Below are 15,088 nucleotides of genomic sequence, written 5' to 3'. Positions count from 1 at the left end.
AGTTTCACTTCCGCAGCACCAGAGAGCAGGAACAGGCCGAGATTCCTCACCTCCACCCTGTGGAAACAACAACAACGACAACAACACACACACACACACACACACACACACACACGGGTTAGCTGTGCCAAGGGAATGGGAGGTAGCTGAAGGGAGACAGAGCACATCCCAAAGGCTACTTTCTAAAGAAGGAACTGAAGAGAACAGCCTCCTAGTCCTCATGAGGATCAAGCCAATTAGAGCTTCTGCGAGGGATACAGTCTGTGCCCCAGCTGGGCAAAGGGATCCCTTTCCTGGATGCTGAAGGTCCTGTCCCTCCTTGTCTGAAGGCACTGAAACCTTTTTCCTCATGTCTGGGAGAATTTTGACTTCTTTTTCATGCAGCTGGGCTCGCTTACTCAAGCCACCCATGGCGCTTGGAGGCCACTGGCTGCCCTCCTATGGCCCACGATGATTTCCCCTGCACAGGTGGCTTGGGGGAATCCGAAACGCTTAAAAGAGAACAGTTGGAGGGGGCTTTGGAGGTCATCTAGCCAACCCCCTCCCAGGCTCACACAGGGCCATGGATCTGGAGGAGGCCGCATTCGCTCCGGATCCCACTTGCGGGGGAACAGGGGAGGGAGAGGGACGCTCCCCCATCTCCTGCCTGTCATGCCCAGAGATGAGGCTGGCCTGGTGCAGGTGAACCACCTCCCTGCCCTTTGCTCCCTCCCTCAGGAACAGTTGGGGGCAGAGAGGCCCCCCTTCCTCTTTTGGGACCAGCTCTTGCTTGGTTGCCCATCCTGTGGGAGATGCCCCCCCCCCTTACACACACACGGCCTGGAAGCCTCTGCCAAGCCAAGATCTCAGCAGCAGGTGAGCGCAGCAGCAGCAGAAGCCAACTCAGCTCTAGGGGCCAAATTGTGGCTAAGAACTAGCTGCAGCCCGGACAAGACTCCTGATAAGAGGAAGGCGGAAAGAATCACGGATGCAGAGACGCAAAACGGTCCCAGAAAAAGATGGTAAAACACAGGGCAGGTTAAGCAATAAGGCAAATGAGGCTGGAGAGCCCTTGGGGGTAATAAAAGCCCCCCTCCCCCTTGGATGGCGGGAGGAGCAACAGGGCTCAGTGCCCCCCCATTAATGACCCACCCCCTTATTTGAGGGGGCAGCTTAGGGACTGTGCCCCCCTGAGCCTGAAGCATCTTAGAGGATTATCAAGATTCAGGAAGATCTTGACGAGCTGCAACAATGGGCAGCAACCAGCAAGAGGAATTTCAACAGAATGTCTACATTCGTACAGAAAAAGCAAAGACGTGAGTATTGGATGGGGGGGCCATAACGGGCAGCATTATGCACAGAAAGTATCCAGGGGGAATCCCGAGCTGAGTGCGACCCAAGAGTGTGACGTAGCTGCAAAAAAGGCCAGTGCAATCCTCGGCTGCATCAACCGAAGTCAAGCGTCAAGGTCAAGAGGCGTCACTGTTGATCTCCCTTCCGTGTCAGTCTGGCCCCACTTAGAACATTGGCTCCAGTTCTGGACACCATCTTTGGGGAACGTCCGTGTCCCTCACAACCTGGATCGGGCCCAGAGGAGAGCAACCAGGGTCTTTCTTTCCTTACTCACACGGCTGACAAGTGACTCCCATCCGCCAACTGAGCAGCCCATAATCCCCAATTCCGAGCTGGGATTAAAACCAGAGAGTAAGTTCACCAACAGCAACTGGAAATGGTGAGCGGTAGAAGAGAAGACAGGATCACTGCAAGAAAGGATAGAAAACAGCCTTGCAGGCTAAGCCTACATTCCTGATAAGGTTACAAGAAAAAGAACTTGCATGTCTGAATGCACTTCTCCCGCCCTCCATCTTCATCTTCGTGAGCACCAGGGAGGGTCATGCCTGAGACGCTTTCTCAGGTTACCGTTTCTGGCCCAGACTTGGATTGCTTTTATCTGCCCTCTGTCTCGGTGGCGGCTCTTCCTCCCGTTCCTCGAGGTTGTTCCTTCTGCCTGCCACACCCTGCCCTGCGGGGTCCCACCCCGGCCCACCCAGCGCAGCCCTCTGCTCTCCCGGCGGCCCCCCAACTGCCCAGGGAAGCCTTTGGGGGAGGGGAAAAGAGCGCCTCCTCCTCCTCTCGATCTGCCCCATGCAGACCCTCCCTGAAGGGTCGGAAGGTTCCGGAAGAAGCCCCCAGGCTGCAACGGACCAGGAGACCGATTTTGGCCGGACATGGAGTCTCTCTGTGGCTGGGGGTCCCTCAGCAGTGGCTGGGTGACCATCGGTGGTGTTCTGATTTATTTGTTTGTTTACTTATTCATTAATGAAATATGGGCTGCCCCAGTCAGGTACAGTCTGCATGGCTCACAAGAAAAATACAGGGAAAAGACACACACAGTCATCAAAACTCCAGAAAAACAGCCAACAATGATTTAAAACCATACCCCCTCTAACCCTGGGGCTCGGGACAGAGCCGGGTATCAAGGGCTGATTGAAACAGGGCCAGGGTGGAAGCCAGGGGACTCCCACGAGGAGGGCCGTCCAGACAGCAGGCCGTGTGAGCCTGGGAGGGGGTTGGCTAGATGGCGTCCAAAGCCCCCTCCAACTGTTCTCTTTTAAGCGTTTCGGATTCCCCCAAGCCACCTGTGCAGGGGAGATCCTCCTGGGCCACAGGAGGGCAGCCAGTGGCCGCCAAGCACCATGGGTGGCTTGAGTAAGCGAGCCCAGCTGCATGAAAAAGAAGTCAAAATTCTCCCAGACATGAGGAAAAAGGTTTCAGTGACCTCAGACAAGGAGGGACAGGACCTTCAGCATCCAGGAAAGGGACCCCTTTTCCCAGCTGGGGCACAGACTGTATCCCTCACAGAAGCTCTAATTGGCTTGATCCTCATGAGGACTAGGAGGCTGTTCTCTTCTGTTCCTTCTTTAGAAAGTAGCCTTTGGGATGTGCTCTGTCTCCCTTCAGCTACCTCCCATTCCCTTGGTACAGCTAACCCGTATGTGTGTGTGTGTGTGTGTGTGTGTTGTTGTCGTTGTTGTTGTTTCCACAGGGTGGATGTGAGGAATCTCGGCCTGTTCCTGCTCTCTGGTGCTGCGGAAGTGAAACTCCAGCCCTCCTGCAGCGCCCTGTAGTTTGAAGCCTTTTTAATTGCTCAAATAACCCCCAAAGCCGGTCCCGGGACCCCCACGGCCCCCCGATCCCAAGGCCATTTGCTTCCCGTTTGGCCTGGAGAAGCGCCCGGATCGGTCTCCCCGGCTTTTCCAGGCAGGCCCCCCTCTGGCATTGCGGGCGGGGGGAAGAGTCTGGACCCCATTGCTGCCTCTGCCACCCCCCCCAGGCCTGACGGGCTGAGGATGCGCCTCCCCCCCCCCGTCACCCCCTGCACCGCCTCCAGGCTCAGGCCCAGGGGCTGCTCCCACTTGCTCCCTCCTTTTACGCCTCCCACTTCCAGCCTCCCACTCTCCCCAGGGACCCCGACTCAGCTGGAACCGAGGAGAAGCCCCGGACCTCTGGCCCTGCAGGGTCTTGTTCCGGGAAGGACCAGGCCCCCTTCGGAGTCCGGCAGCCCCAGCCTGGGGTTCCCCGGGGCCTTAAGAAGGCTTCAGAGGGCATCTAGTCCACCCCCTCCAGGCACGCAGAGAAAGAGAGAGCCTGGCTGAGAGTTGCGGGGAGGGCCAAGGAAGGGGGGTCCCCTCTGGGGCTGGCAGGGACCCCGCCGGAGCTGCAGCCCCCCAACACCGAAAGGATCCCCCTCGCCCTTTCTCCGCTTCCTTCTGTGCTCCGAACTATCTCCTCCACCGGGCGAATCAGGAGAGACTCTGCCCGGAGACCGATGACGCTGCAGAAGAGACAATTCCCATTGGTCCCTCTGCCTTTCTGGGCACTCCCAATTCAAAGTCTCAGAAAAAGCGCTCCCTCCCTCATCCGGAGCCTCCGATTCCGCCTCGGGGGCTGGGAGCATCTCCGTCCCCCTCCCCTCTCTATTTGGGATACCCATGTGGGGCAGCCCCATGGGCTCTGCCGGGGTCCCCCTGCTGCTGCTGCTGCTGGTGGGGGCGCTGTGCCGGATCCCCGGAAGCGAAGGGGGGAAGCAGCCCCCCGGTAAGGAGGGGGCTGGGAGGGGGAGGGGGCTGGGAGGGTCCCCCTGATGCTGGGGGGAGGGGGGAAAGGGGCTGGGACCCCCAGGAGGAGTTTTGGGGAAGGGGCCGAGGGCAAGAGAGGTGGGAGCCTGCAGGAGCCTCGATCTCCGCGTGGTTTGTGCCCCCCTCTCTACACCCCGCCCCAGGAGGACGGAGAGGGATCCCCTTCCCTGGTTGTGCGGATGCCCCGCGAGGGTCGTGGCCCAGGTGGGGAGGGGGTGGGATTAGACACAGCCGGGGTCCCTCTCTCACGCCCCCATGGCTGGACCTTCCAGGGCCTCAAAAGTTTCTTGCATTAAAAGAGGAAGGAGAAGGAAAGCGAAAGGGAAAGTTGAACCTCGACCCCTTCTTGGGGAGCCTCTGAGTTCGGAAAGGACACCCAGCCCCCCGCCCCCATTCCCCATAGCAGAGTCAGGGCCTGGAGGGGAGGGGGATCAGAGGGAAACTGAGTGGGGTATGAGTTGCTGCTCCGAAATTGGCTTCCCCAAAATTCTCCCTTTTGTGAAGGAGGCTGGAGACCCCCCCCCACCCGTGAGATGGTCCTGGTGGGGCTGCAGAGGGGCCAATTTGGGATGGGGGCAGGAAAGAGCCCCAGCAACTCTCCATCTCCCCCAGGGAGCCCCAATGGGACCCACACGCTTCCCCCTCCCTCCTTCAAGGGGGGTCTTGAAGGAGCGACAGCCCTGTGGGGTGGGCCACTGATGGCAAAGGAAGGTGTTGGGGCTTCTCCTCCTTGGGCGGATTGGGGCCTTCCTCCCACAGCCTCAAGGGTGGGAAATTGCGTGGATTGGGGGGGGGGGACTTTCGCAGACCCCCCCCTGCTCTCCCCCAGGGAGCCCCACCAGGAAAGTGGAGGGGGCTGAGAAAGACCATCATGGCTCCCCCTGCCCCGCCTCCAGGCTCAGACCCAGGGGCTGCTCCCGGGTGCTCCCTCCATTTATCCCCCACTTCCAGCCTCCCCACGGAGGGACCCCCGACTCAGCTGGAACCCAGACAAACCCCGGACCTCTGGCCTTGCTGGGTCTTGTCCCGGGAAGGACCAGGCCCCCTTCAGAGTCCGGCAGCCCCAGCCTGCGGTTCCCCGGGGCCTTGAGAAGGCTTCAGAGGGCATCTAGTCCACCCCCTCCAGGCACGCAGAGAAAGAGAGAGCCTGGCTGAGAGTTGTGGGGAGGGCAAAGAAAGGGGGGTCCCCTCTGGGGCCTGCAGGGACCCCCCCCCGGAGCTGCAGCCCCCCAAGACCGAAAGGATCCCCCTCCCCCTTTCTCCGCTTCCTTCTCTGCTCCAAACTATCTCCACCGGGCGAAGTCAGGGGAGACTCTGCCCGATGACGCTGCAGAAGGGAGAATTCCCATTGGTGCTTCCGTTTGTGGGGCGGGCCAGGCACATTGAGGGGATTGAGACTCTCCGTCTCCCCCAGGGAGCCCCACTGGGACCCACATGCTTCCCCCTACCTCCTCCAGGGGGGGTCTTGAGAGAGCGTCTTGAGAGAGCGACAGCCCTGCGGGGTGGGCCACTGCTGCCAAAGGAAGGTGTTGGAGCTTCTCCTCCTTGGGCGGATTGGGGCCTTCCTCCCACACCCCCAAGGGTGGGACTTTGAGGGGATTGGGCGGGGGTCTTTTGCAGCCCCCCCAGGTCTCCCCCAGGGAGCCCCATCAGGAAAGTGGAGGGGCCTGAGAAAGGCCCTCCCGGCTCCCCCTCCCCGCGTGGGTCCCTCCTCCAGTCGCGGCTGGGAGTGATGGGCTTGGGACTCCCTCCTGACGGCCTTCCTCCTCCTCCTCCTCCGCAGCCCATTTCTTGTACCAGTTTAAGGCCGACTGCCGCTTCCTGAACGGGACGCAGCGGGTGCGGTTCCTGGAGAGGCACTTCTACGACCGGCAGGAGTTTGCCCGCTTCGACAGCGACCTCGGGAAGTACGTGGCCGTGACCACGTTGGGGCAGCCCGAGGCCGACGCTTGGAACAGCGATAAGTTCATCTTGCAGGACGCGAGGGCCGCTGTGGATCGCATCTGCCGGCCCAACTACGGGGTGGCCAACTACCAGGCGGCCAAGACGGCGCGTCTGATTGGCCGGAGAGGTGAGTCCGGGAGGGAGGGAGGGGCTTCGGGGGGGATGCAGAAGGGACCCCCCCTTCCTTAATCCATTAAATGCATTGAGATTCTCCCTCATGGAGTTTCCCCGCCTAATCAGGCGAGTTTTAGAGAGCAGCTGCGGAAATTTTGGTTGTTTGTGGGTTGCGGTTTTTTGGGGCTCCTTTTGGGCTACGAAGAGGCGTGTTGGGCGGTAGAAATTTTGGGCCTCTGGCAGCCCTACTTTGCTCCTCCTTTATTCTGCGCTCCCAGATCTACGGAATATCCCTCTCCTTCCCGGGATCCAGACTCAGGATCCAGACTCTCTCCCTGCCCGGAATCAGGGATCCCTTTGATCCCCTCTGGAAAAGGGCCCAAAGATGACTTTTTGTGGTGTGGGGGAACCCACCAACGTCTCCCTCCTCCCCAATAGATCCTTAGTGATCGATCGATCGATCGAGGGGCCTCCCTTTCCCCCTTTCTGGCCAGGAGCCTATGGCTCTCCTCCTCTTTTCCTCCTGGGCCCTGTTTTAGGATAAAAATGACTTTCCAAAGGTCTGAAAAGTCGCCTCTCCTTCTGCCCTTTCTCTGGACATTTCCCTTCTTTTCCTTCTCTATTCTTTATTCAGACTTACTTGGAGTCCGGCACTTCTAAATCCAGCAAACAAAGAAACAAACAAATAGAGGAAATGATCTAGAAATCATACTTCTGATTCTCTGTTTAAACCAAGACGCAGACCTCAGTCCTACGGAAGGGTTTAGGGACTTTTCCCCCTGCCTGAGAAGAAGCTGATTCAAAGGCTGAGAAACATTGTTAGGCCAATCGAAGCCGCGGTACGTCAGCTGAGAGCAGGGCCCACTCCCCCTTGGCACTGAAGGGGTTGCCTAGTCTGGCCATGGAGCGTCTGCAAGAAACCAGCAAGGCTCGGAGAGCACCAAGGACCCCACCCTTGCTTGGCCAATTTTGGGGGCCCGGGAGAAAAGCCCCCCTTGGAACCACCTTTTTCGTCACAGACCCAGCTTCCCCTTCAGCCGAATCACTTCCGTCTCATAGCTGGAAAGTTCCTGATTTGGGGGAAGAGTTTAAAGAAACCCATTAAAATCTTGATTCTCTCTCCCAGATTTCTTGCACATGGCCTAAATTAATTTTTGCATTTTGCATTTTTATTTTTATTTACATTTTCATTTGTTTATAATATAAATGATATTTGTTGTTGTTTATTCGTTTAGTCACTTCCAACTCTTCGTGACTTCATGGACCAGCCCACGCCAGAGCTTCCTGTCAGTCGTCAACACCCCCAGCTCCTCCAGGGACGAGTCCGTCACCTCTAGAATGTCATCCATCCACCTTGCCCTTGGTCGGCCCCTCTTCCTTTTGCCTTCCACTCTCCCTAACATCAGCATCTTCTCCAGGGTGTCCTGTCTTCTCATTATGTGGCCAAAGTATTTCAGTTTTGCCTTTAATATCATTCCCTCAAGTGAGCAGTCTGGCTTTATTTCCTGGAGGATGAACTGGTTTGGTCTTCTGGCAGTCCAAGGCACTGTCATGCGCTGCCTACCTCCGAGTAATACACAGACGCTGATTCCGTGGAACAGGCTCTGGTTTATTCGCAGTGTAGATACAGTATAGGAAAAAAGCTGAGAGTGACAGGAGCGCGCCGGTGCGGGGTTTAAATACCCCGCGCCGGTCAGCGCCCCCTCACTCGCGGTTACGTCACCCCCCTTTGTCCAACACGCTGTCCTGCCGGTAGGTGAGGGGTTGCGAGGCCCCGCTGGCGTTCCGGGATCGCCCATCATCGGTTTCCCTATTCCTCCGGTGATTGCTGTCAGCTGGGCGATCTCCGTTGCGTTAGCGCTAACAGCTTGGGTGTGCCTCGCGATCCGTTTAGCCATTGTCTCTTGTCCTTCAGTCTTTGTAAGTTGATGGCTACTTATCTTGAGCCCCTTCCCCTGTTTCCTTGTTATTGTCATGTGTGCCATTGCGCTGATGTCTTCAGCTCAACGGCACTCATGACATACTGCCCCCTGTCCGAATAGTGCCCCCCCCCCCGGTTTTCTGGTTTTTTACCAGGAGAGCTGTCAAAATGGTTTTTTTTTTTTTTTTTGAATTTCCCACCGGAGTAGTTTTCGCCCCTCCCTTTGTTCCGCCCTCTACCACGTGCCTCTCAGGGTGTGTTCTTAGTGCGCATGCCCAGGTCACCCCCTGGGCGTGCGCATGCTCCGGCCACACCCTGTTTGTTTGGCTCAGTTCGACGAGGAGAGAGGCGTGGCTGGTCGGGTGCTTATCAGCTCCAGGTAGGGCCCTTCTTTTTTATTCTAAGTGCGTCGCCTTTGTTATGTGTGCTCCTGGGCGTTGCCCCCAGGATGCACTGTTGACTTGCTTGCCACTCCCCCGTGGGCCCGGGGCGGGGGGAGGGTGCTGGCGACCGCTAGTTACTGCCTCGTGGGCCCGGGGCGGGGGGGGTGAGTCCCGGGGGGGGAGGTCCACCCAAGTCGCGGGCTTGGGGGGGCCCTTTCCCTTGGGGCACGGTAGGCGGGGGGGGCCCACAGGGGAGGGGTTATGCAGGTGACGGTTTGCTAGCCTTGGTTTTGGCTTGTCGGGGTATGCCCGGTGAAAAGCCCGGGTCAGGTCAGGCGCGTTAACGTTGTGCGCCGCCACCCATTCTGGGTGGGGGAAGTGTTTCCACCTGACCAAATAGTGTAAGGTCCCCCGTTGCCTGCGAGAGTCGAGTATGTCCCTTACGTCAAAGTGATGTTGCCCGTCGATCATCACCGGTGAGGGCAGTGGCGTGCTTGGGTGCCATCGAGAGGTGGTTGCCGGTTTCAGGAGGCTGGTGTGGAACACCGGGTGGAGTCTCCGTAGGTTGTGTGGCAGGTCCAAGCGTATTGCCACCGGGTTCACTATCTGCGTGACTCGGAACGGCCCGATGTACTTAGGCCCCAGTTTTTTCGAGGGTTGGGGTGACTTTAGGAATTTGGTGGATAGGTAGACCATATCCCCCGCTTGGAACGTTGGTTGTTGGCGCTGGTGCTTGTCGGCCTGCTCTTTGTAGGCCGCCTGTGCATCCTTCAGCGCTGCCGTGATTATAGGCCACAATTCCGCAATCTTCCGTCCCCAGTCGCTAGCGTCCACCTGGGGTTCCGGGGGTTGTGGTAGCTACGGTATGGGGGCGAAGTCGTGCCCCGAGACTACCTTGAACGGAGTTTTCCCCGTGCTCGTGTGGACGGCGTTGTTGTATGCGACTTCGGCGAACGGGAGCAGTTCGGCCCAGTCGTCTTGATGGTAGTTGGTGTATGAGCGTATGAATTGCTCTAGGGTGGCATTGAGGACCTCTGTGGCTCCGTCCGTCTGGGGGTGCCAGGCAGTGGATAGGGCCTGTTGGGTCCCCGTCAGCTTTAGGAAGGCCCGCCAGAATTTAGAAGTGAACTGTGTGCCCCTGTCGGTCACCACACGTGCGGGACATCCGTGTAAACTGTACACGTGGATGAGGAAGAGTTTGGCTAGTTGTTGTGCGGACGGGACCGACGTGCAGGGGATGAAGTGGGCCTGTTTCGAGAAATAATCCTTCACCACTCAAATGGCCGTTTTCTTCTGGCTGGGTGGGAGGTCCACTATAAAATCCATGGAGATTTCCTCCCATGGGCGGGAGGGTTCTGCCACCTGTTGTAAAAGCCCCGCGGGTTTGCCTGGTGCCCGTTTGGCCCTAGCGCACGTTGGGCAGGACGCGACGTATGCTTTCACGTCTCGTCTTAGCGCGGGCCACCAGAATTGACGCCTTGTTAGGTGTAGGGTCTTAAGGAACCCAAAGTGTCCCGCTTGCTTGGCGTCGTGTGATCTATGCAAGATCGCTTGGCGTTGCGAGTCCGGGACATAGATTCTGCCTTCCCCCCATGCCAGGTCCTGTGCCATCGTTACCTTGTCGGGGTTTGCCAGGAACCAGGGGTCGGTTTTGAGGGCGGCGGCGAGGTCCGTGCGTATCCCCCCTGGTAGTTGCGGTTGGCGTCGTCTGGTCACAGGTTGTCCCGCCGTCGGTTGCGCCGTAGAGTCGAGCTGCCTCCGAGCGCCGCTGCGGGTGGTCACGGCCATCCCCAGTTGCGAGGCGGATAGGACCGTCCCAATGGTGTCTGGGGCGGGTTCTTCGTCTTGGGGCAGTCGGGAAAGGGCGTCGGCCAGGAAGTTCTTTTTACCCGGCATGAACTTCAGCTGGAAGTTGAAGCGGCTGAAGAATTGGGCCCATCGGACCTGTTTTGGGCTGAGGCGTCTGGGCGTCCGGAGGGCCTCGAGGTTCCGGTGGTCGGTCCAGACCTCGAATGGTTGGGTGGCTCCCTCGAGTAGGTGTCGCCATGTTTCTAGCGCCGATTTTACCGCGAAGGCTTCTTTCTCCCAGACGTGCCATCGCCTTTCTGTCTCGGAAAATTTCCTCGACAGGTAGGCGCATGGTTTCAGGAGTCCTGTGGGGTCCTTTTGGAGTAGGATGGCCCCCAGGGAGAAGTCTGAGGCGTTGGCTTGGACCACAAACGGCCGTTCTGGGTCCGGGTGCACGAGGATTGGCTCCGTGGTGAACAGCGCTTTCAGCTTGTTGAATGCGGTCTGGCACGCGGGAGTCCAATTCAATACTGTGCCCGGGTTCTTGGCGTGTCGGGTGTCCCCCACCCCTTTGGTTTTGAGGAGGTCCGTTAGGGGGAGGGCTATCTCTGCGAACCCCCGGGCGAATGACCTGTAAAAATTCGCGAAGCCGAGGAAGCTCTGGAGTTGGCGTCTGTTGCGGGGGCGTTCCCAGTTCAGCACCGCCTCGACTTTTGTGGGGTCCATTTCTATGCCGTCTCCGGAGATTCGGTACCCCAGGTAGTCTAGGCGCGCTTTATGGAATTCGCACTTCGTGGGTTTGGCATAGAGCTGCGCCCTTCTGAGTTTGTCGAAGACTTGCCTGACTAGGGTCACATGTTCCTTGTGCGTTTTAGTGTAGATAAGGACGTCGTCTATGTAGACAAGGACCCCTTTGAACAGGTGTTCATGCAGGACCTCATTGATGAGCTGCATAAACACCCCGGGGGCCCCCGCGAGTCCGAACGGCAGCACTTTGTACTGGAAGGCGCCTAGGGGGCAGTTGAATGCAGTCTTCCATTCGTCCCCCTCCCTGATTCGGATGCGGTAGTACGCCTCGCGAAGGTCCAGTTTGGAGAAGACTTTGCCCGTGGACAGGTGGGCGAGCATGTCTTTCACCAGGGGTAAGGGGTATTTGTTGGACAGGGAAGCCGCTTTTAGGCCCCGGTAGTCGGTGCAGAGCCGTAGGGTGCCGTCTTTCTTCTCCCGGAATAAGACGGGGGCTCCGACCAGTGAGCATGCTGGCTCTATGAATCCCCTCTCTAGGTTTTTATCGATGAACTCCCGGAGGGTTGCCATCTCCTTCGGGGTCATCGAGTAGATCTTTGGTCTAGGTAAGGGGACGTCGGGCAGCAGGTCGATCCGGCAGTCCGTCTTGCGGTGGGGGGGTAGTTGGTCAGCTTCCGCCTCTCCGAAGACCTCGGAGAAGTCGGCGTATTGTTCCGGTAGGTGTGCTGTGGTAGCGGCGTTGTCCTGTGTAGTCGCCTCTGCTCGTCCCACAGTGGGGTTGGGTCTGCCCGCCAGAACTGGTGCCCGATACTCGCCGTCGCCAAATGTGAAGGTGCGGGTCTCCCAGTCGATGCGCGGGTTGTTTGTCGCGAGCCATGGCATTCCCAGGACTGCAATGGGTCGTCCGATGTGGGTGACGACGAACGATGTGCGTTCGGTGTGAGTGCCCATTTGCAGGGTGACCGGCTCGGTTTGCATCGTGGCTGGTTTCCCTCCCGCTGTAGAGCCGTCCAGCTGGTGGAATGCCAACGGCGTGGGGAGGGGGAAGCAGCGGAGGTCGAGTTTGGCGACTAAGTCAGGGTGGATGAGGTTTTTTGAGCACCCCGAGTCCACTAGTGCCGCGGCCGTGGTGGCTCCGTTGCCGGCAGAGAGTTTGATTGCCGCCATTATCACGGAGCTTTCGCCGTTCCATTGAGGAGTTCCGCGCTGCTGTCCCACCGCCTGCCTCGCAACGCGTTTCAGGGCAGGCGGGGAGCGTTTCCCGCCAGCTGGTCTGGGTCTACGTCGTCCTCTTCCCCCCAGTAGGCGTCCCAGCCTTCCTCTGGTGTCGCTGTGGCTCCGGTCATTCGGCGGTGAGGGGGCGGCGGCGGGTTAGGTGGTTTGGGGCTAATTTTCGGGGTGGGTTTAGGCACACTGGTCGGCGGTCGGTTGGCGAAGCAATCTGCCGTCTTGTGCCCGAGTTTTCCACACCTCCCGCAGGGCCCCCGATTAAATTTCTTCTTTGGGTATGTGGGGCCGGCCATCCCCACGTGTGGTGCGGGTACCTTTTTGCAGGTGTTGTTCGTGTCTTCCGTAGTTGTCATGAGGAAGGTGCGGTGCGCGTGTTCTGCTTTCCCCGCGAGATGGATCCACCCGTGTAGAGTTTCTGGGTCGTCGCGGTAGAGGGCCCATTGAAGTACGTCGCGGTTGAGCCCCCTTTTGAACATTTCCAGCAGGGTGGTCTCGGACCAGTCGTTGACCTTCCCCGCGAGGGCTTTGAACTCGAGGGCGTAGTCTGGGACAGTGCGTGTGCCCTGTTTAAGCCTTTGGAGTGCGCTTTTCGCCCTCACTTTGGCTAGTGGGTCCTCGAAGTAGCTTTTCATCTCATTGATGAAGGCGGGGAAGTTGGCGAGGGCGGGGGAGCTGGACGCGTACAGTTGGACGTACCAGTCCGCCACCCGGTCTTGTAATTTGATCGCCACGGCAGCGATCTTGTCCGCTTCGGAGTCGTAGGAGTGTCCGTGCCTCCCCATGAACTCCCTGGCGTTCGTGATAAAGAACGACAGTTTCGCGGGGTTCCCATCAAATAAGATTGTTTTGCTGTGAGTTTAATAAACGGCCCCCCATATATGCTTTCCTTGTTTCCCAAAAGGTTGTGTCAGAGATTCCTGTTTACTTTGGAAAAGAAATGCAATTCCTCCTGGCATTTCTGCAGGATGGAGCCATGAGGTCGCAACCCATCATTTGTCCCCCATCTGAAAGGAAGTTTTGCTCCAGAGCACCACGCAAATAATATCGGATTATGCTCCGTGAATGTCCTTGGAGGGATTTGCCCCTCGTGAATAGGGGGCGCTAAAGTCTCGGAGGCCGAACAGGCGTCTCTTCCGGAGTCGGACTGATGCCTGGCCGGGAAGAAAGTCCGGCCTCTCTCGGTTGGGTTTTGCAGTCTCCAAACGTCCATCGGGGCCAGTCCGCGTTTCCTCCCATGAGTCAATTTATCTAAATTCAGACCTGAGAGTCCACTGGTGTCTCCAAAGACAATATCTCACCTTCTTCCAATTCTGTTAATTTTTGAAAAAATCTTCTAGAATAAATCTTTGCTCTTATTTGGTAGAGACCAAGTTTATTATTTTGTCTCCATTCCATAATTTAAAAATTAAAATCCTTCCTGCTTTTGGCCCTGCTGATTCTCCCACGTCCCTCCTTCTCCTTCTGCTTCCCCCCCAGCCAAGCCCACCGTCACCATCTCCCCCACCAAGGCGGACCCCGCGTCCCCCAACACCATCCTCCTCTGCACCGGGACGGGCTTTTACCCCCTGGAGATTGAGATCCGGTGGCTGAAGAACGGGCGGCCGGAGAAGGAGGGTGTCGCCTTCGGGGAGGAGCTGCAGAACGGAGACTGGACCTACCAGCGCCAGGTGATGCTGGAGACCCGGCCCGAGCGTGGGGATGTCTATGCTTGCCAGGTGGGGCACGCCAGCCTGGAGGCCCCCGTCACCGTCCAGTGGGGTAAGCCCCTCCCTGCCCTCCCCTCCCTGCCCTCCCTCTCTGGGGATGCCATCCTGCCCGAGAAGGGGCACCTCTAGGCCTGGCAAGACCCTTCTGGAGTGCAGAGCCAGAACGGACCCCCTGGAGGAAGCTGCCCCTGATCCTCCTGCTCACGCCGGGCTCCTTCTCCCTCTCCCTCCCCAGAGCCACGTTCCTCCAACTCTGCCAGGAGCAAACTCTGGACGGGGGCCGTGGGGGCCGTGCTGGGGGTGGCCTTCCTGGCCGTGGGGCTCTCCCTCTACCTGAAGAGCAAGAAAGGTGAGTCTTTGGGGCTGGATAAGGAGAGATGGGGAGGGGATCATGTAGGGGAGGCATCTGATCAAGATGGCATAGAAGGTCTTCTTGGACCACCCCAGTCCCAAGGCTGGTGGCCCCACTCAGCCACCACAGATCCTCCGATGGCACTAAACAGCCATAGAAAGAGGGAAATCCTTGGGGGGAACCCTTGAGGGCATGATCCTGAGTAATCCGTTGCCCAGATCGATCAGAAATTTCTTTAGGAAGCTTTATTCTTGGAGAGGCTGTAAGAGTATATAATGGAACATATTATGGGCTGTCAGTTGAGAGTGGGACCCCGAAGTGCTCCAGACCTTTTTCAGTATTGGTTGTATCTCTCTCTCTCATTTTCTTTTCAGCAACCTCCATCCAACAACCTGCAGGTGAGCGCTTTGCATTCCCCTCCAGGAACTAACAGGTTTAATTCTGTCTTCTCCCCAAAAATGCCTCTTAAGTAACTGCAGGAGCCTTGAAGGATGCGCAAATCCTCCTTGCTGGGAATTGGGCTCCTTTAGCTTCTGCAGCAAAACTTTCCGAGATTATCTGGATCCCCCAAATCTTTTTCTGAGACCTTTGGTCACTTTTTCTTCCAGGGGACCCCAAAATGTGATGCAATTAAAAACAAAAACACACAACACTAAAACATTTTCCAGAATGTTTCCCACTTTTGGGAAATTGCAAAAGGGAAGGAAAGGAGGGGGACCATTCAGGTCATAGGGGGAAGGGGAAGGAGCACCCCAAATTTGTGGGCTGCCCTCCCTTCCTGCCCC

At 57.9% G+C, this 15,088-nt stretch overlaps 1 protein-coding gene across 1 annotated transcript in view; it reads left to right on the top strand.

Moving 5' to 3' along the window:
• LOC134488815 (H-2 class II histocompatibility antigen, E-S beta chain-like) overlaps positions 1–14,491 on the top strand; it is a 96,321-nt gene extending 81,830 nt beyond the window's left edge. Inside the window, exons 3-5 of the mRNA XM_063291153.1 lie at positions 6,156–6,189; positions 13,722–14,003; positions 14,187–14,491. Of these exons, the coding sequence (XP_063147223.1) occupies positions 6,156–6,189; positions 13,722–14,003; positions 14,187–14,491 (621 nt within the window). The remainder of the gene's footprint in view (positions 1–6,155; positions 6,190–13,721; positions 14,004–14,186) is intronic.
• The last annotated feature ends 597 nt before the right edge of the window (positions 14,492–15,088 follow it).

The sequence above is a fragment of the Candoia aspera genome, chromosome 2, assembly GCF_035149785.1.
Source record: "Candoia aspera isolate rCanAsp1 chromosome 2, rCanAsp1.hap2, whole genome shotgun sequence".
In the NCBI taxonomy this organism is placed as follows: Eukaryota; Metazoa; Chordata; class Lepidosauria; order Squamata; family Boidae; genus Candoia; species Candoia aspera.
Note: the sequence above shows the minus strand (reverse complement) of the source record. Positions and strands in the feature narration are given on the sequence as shown.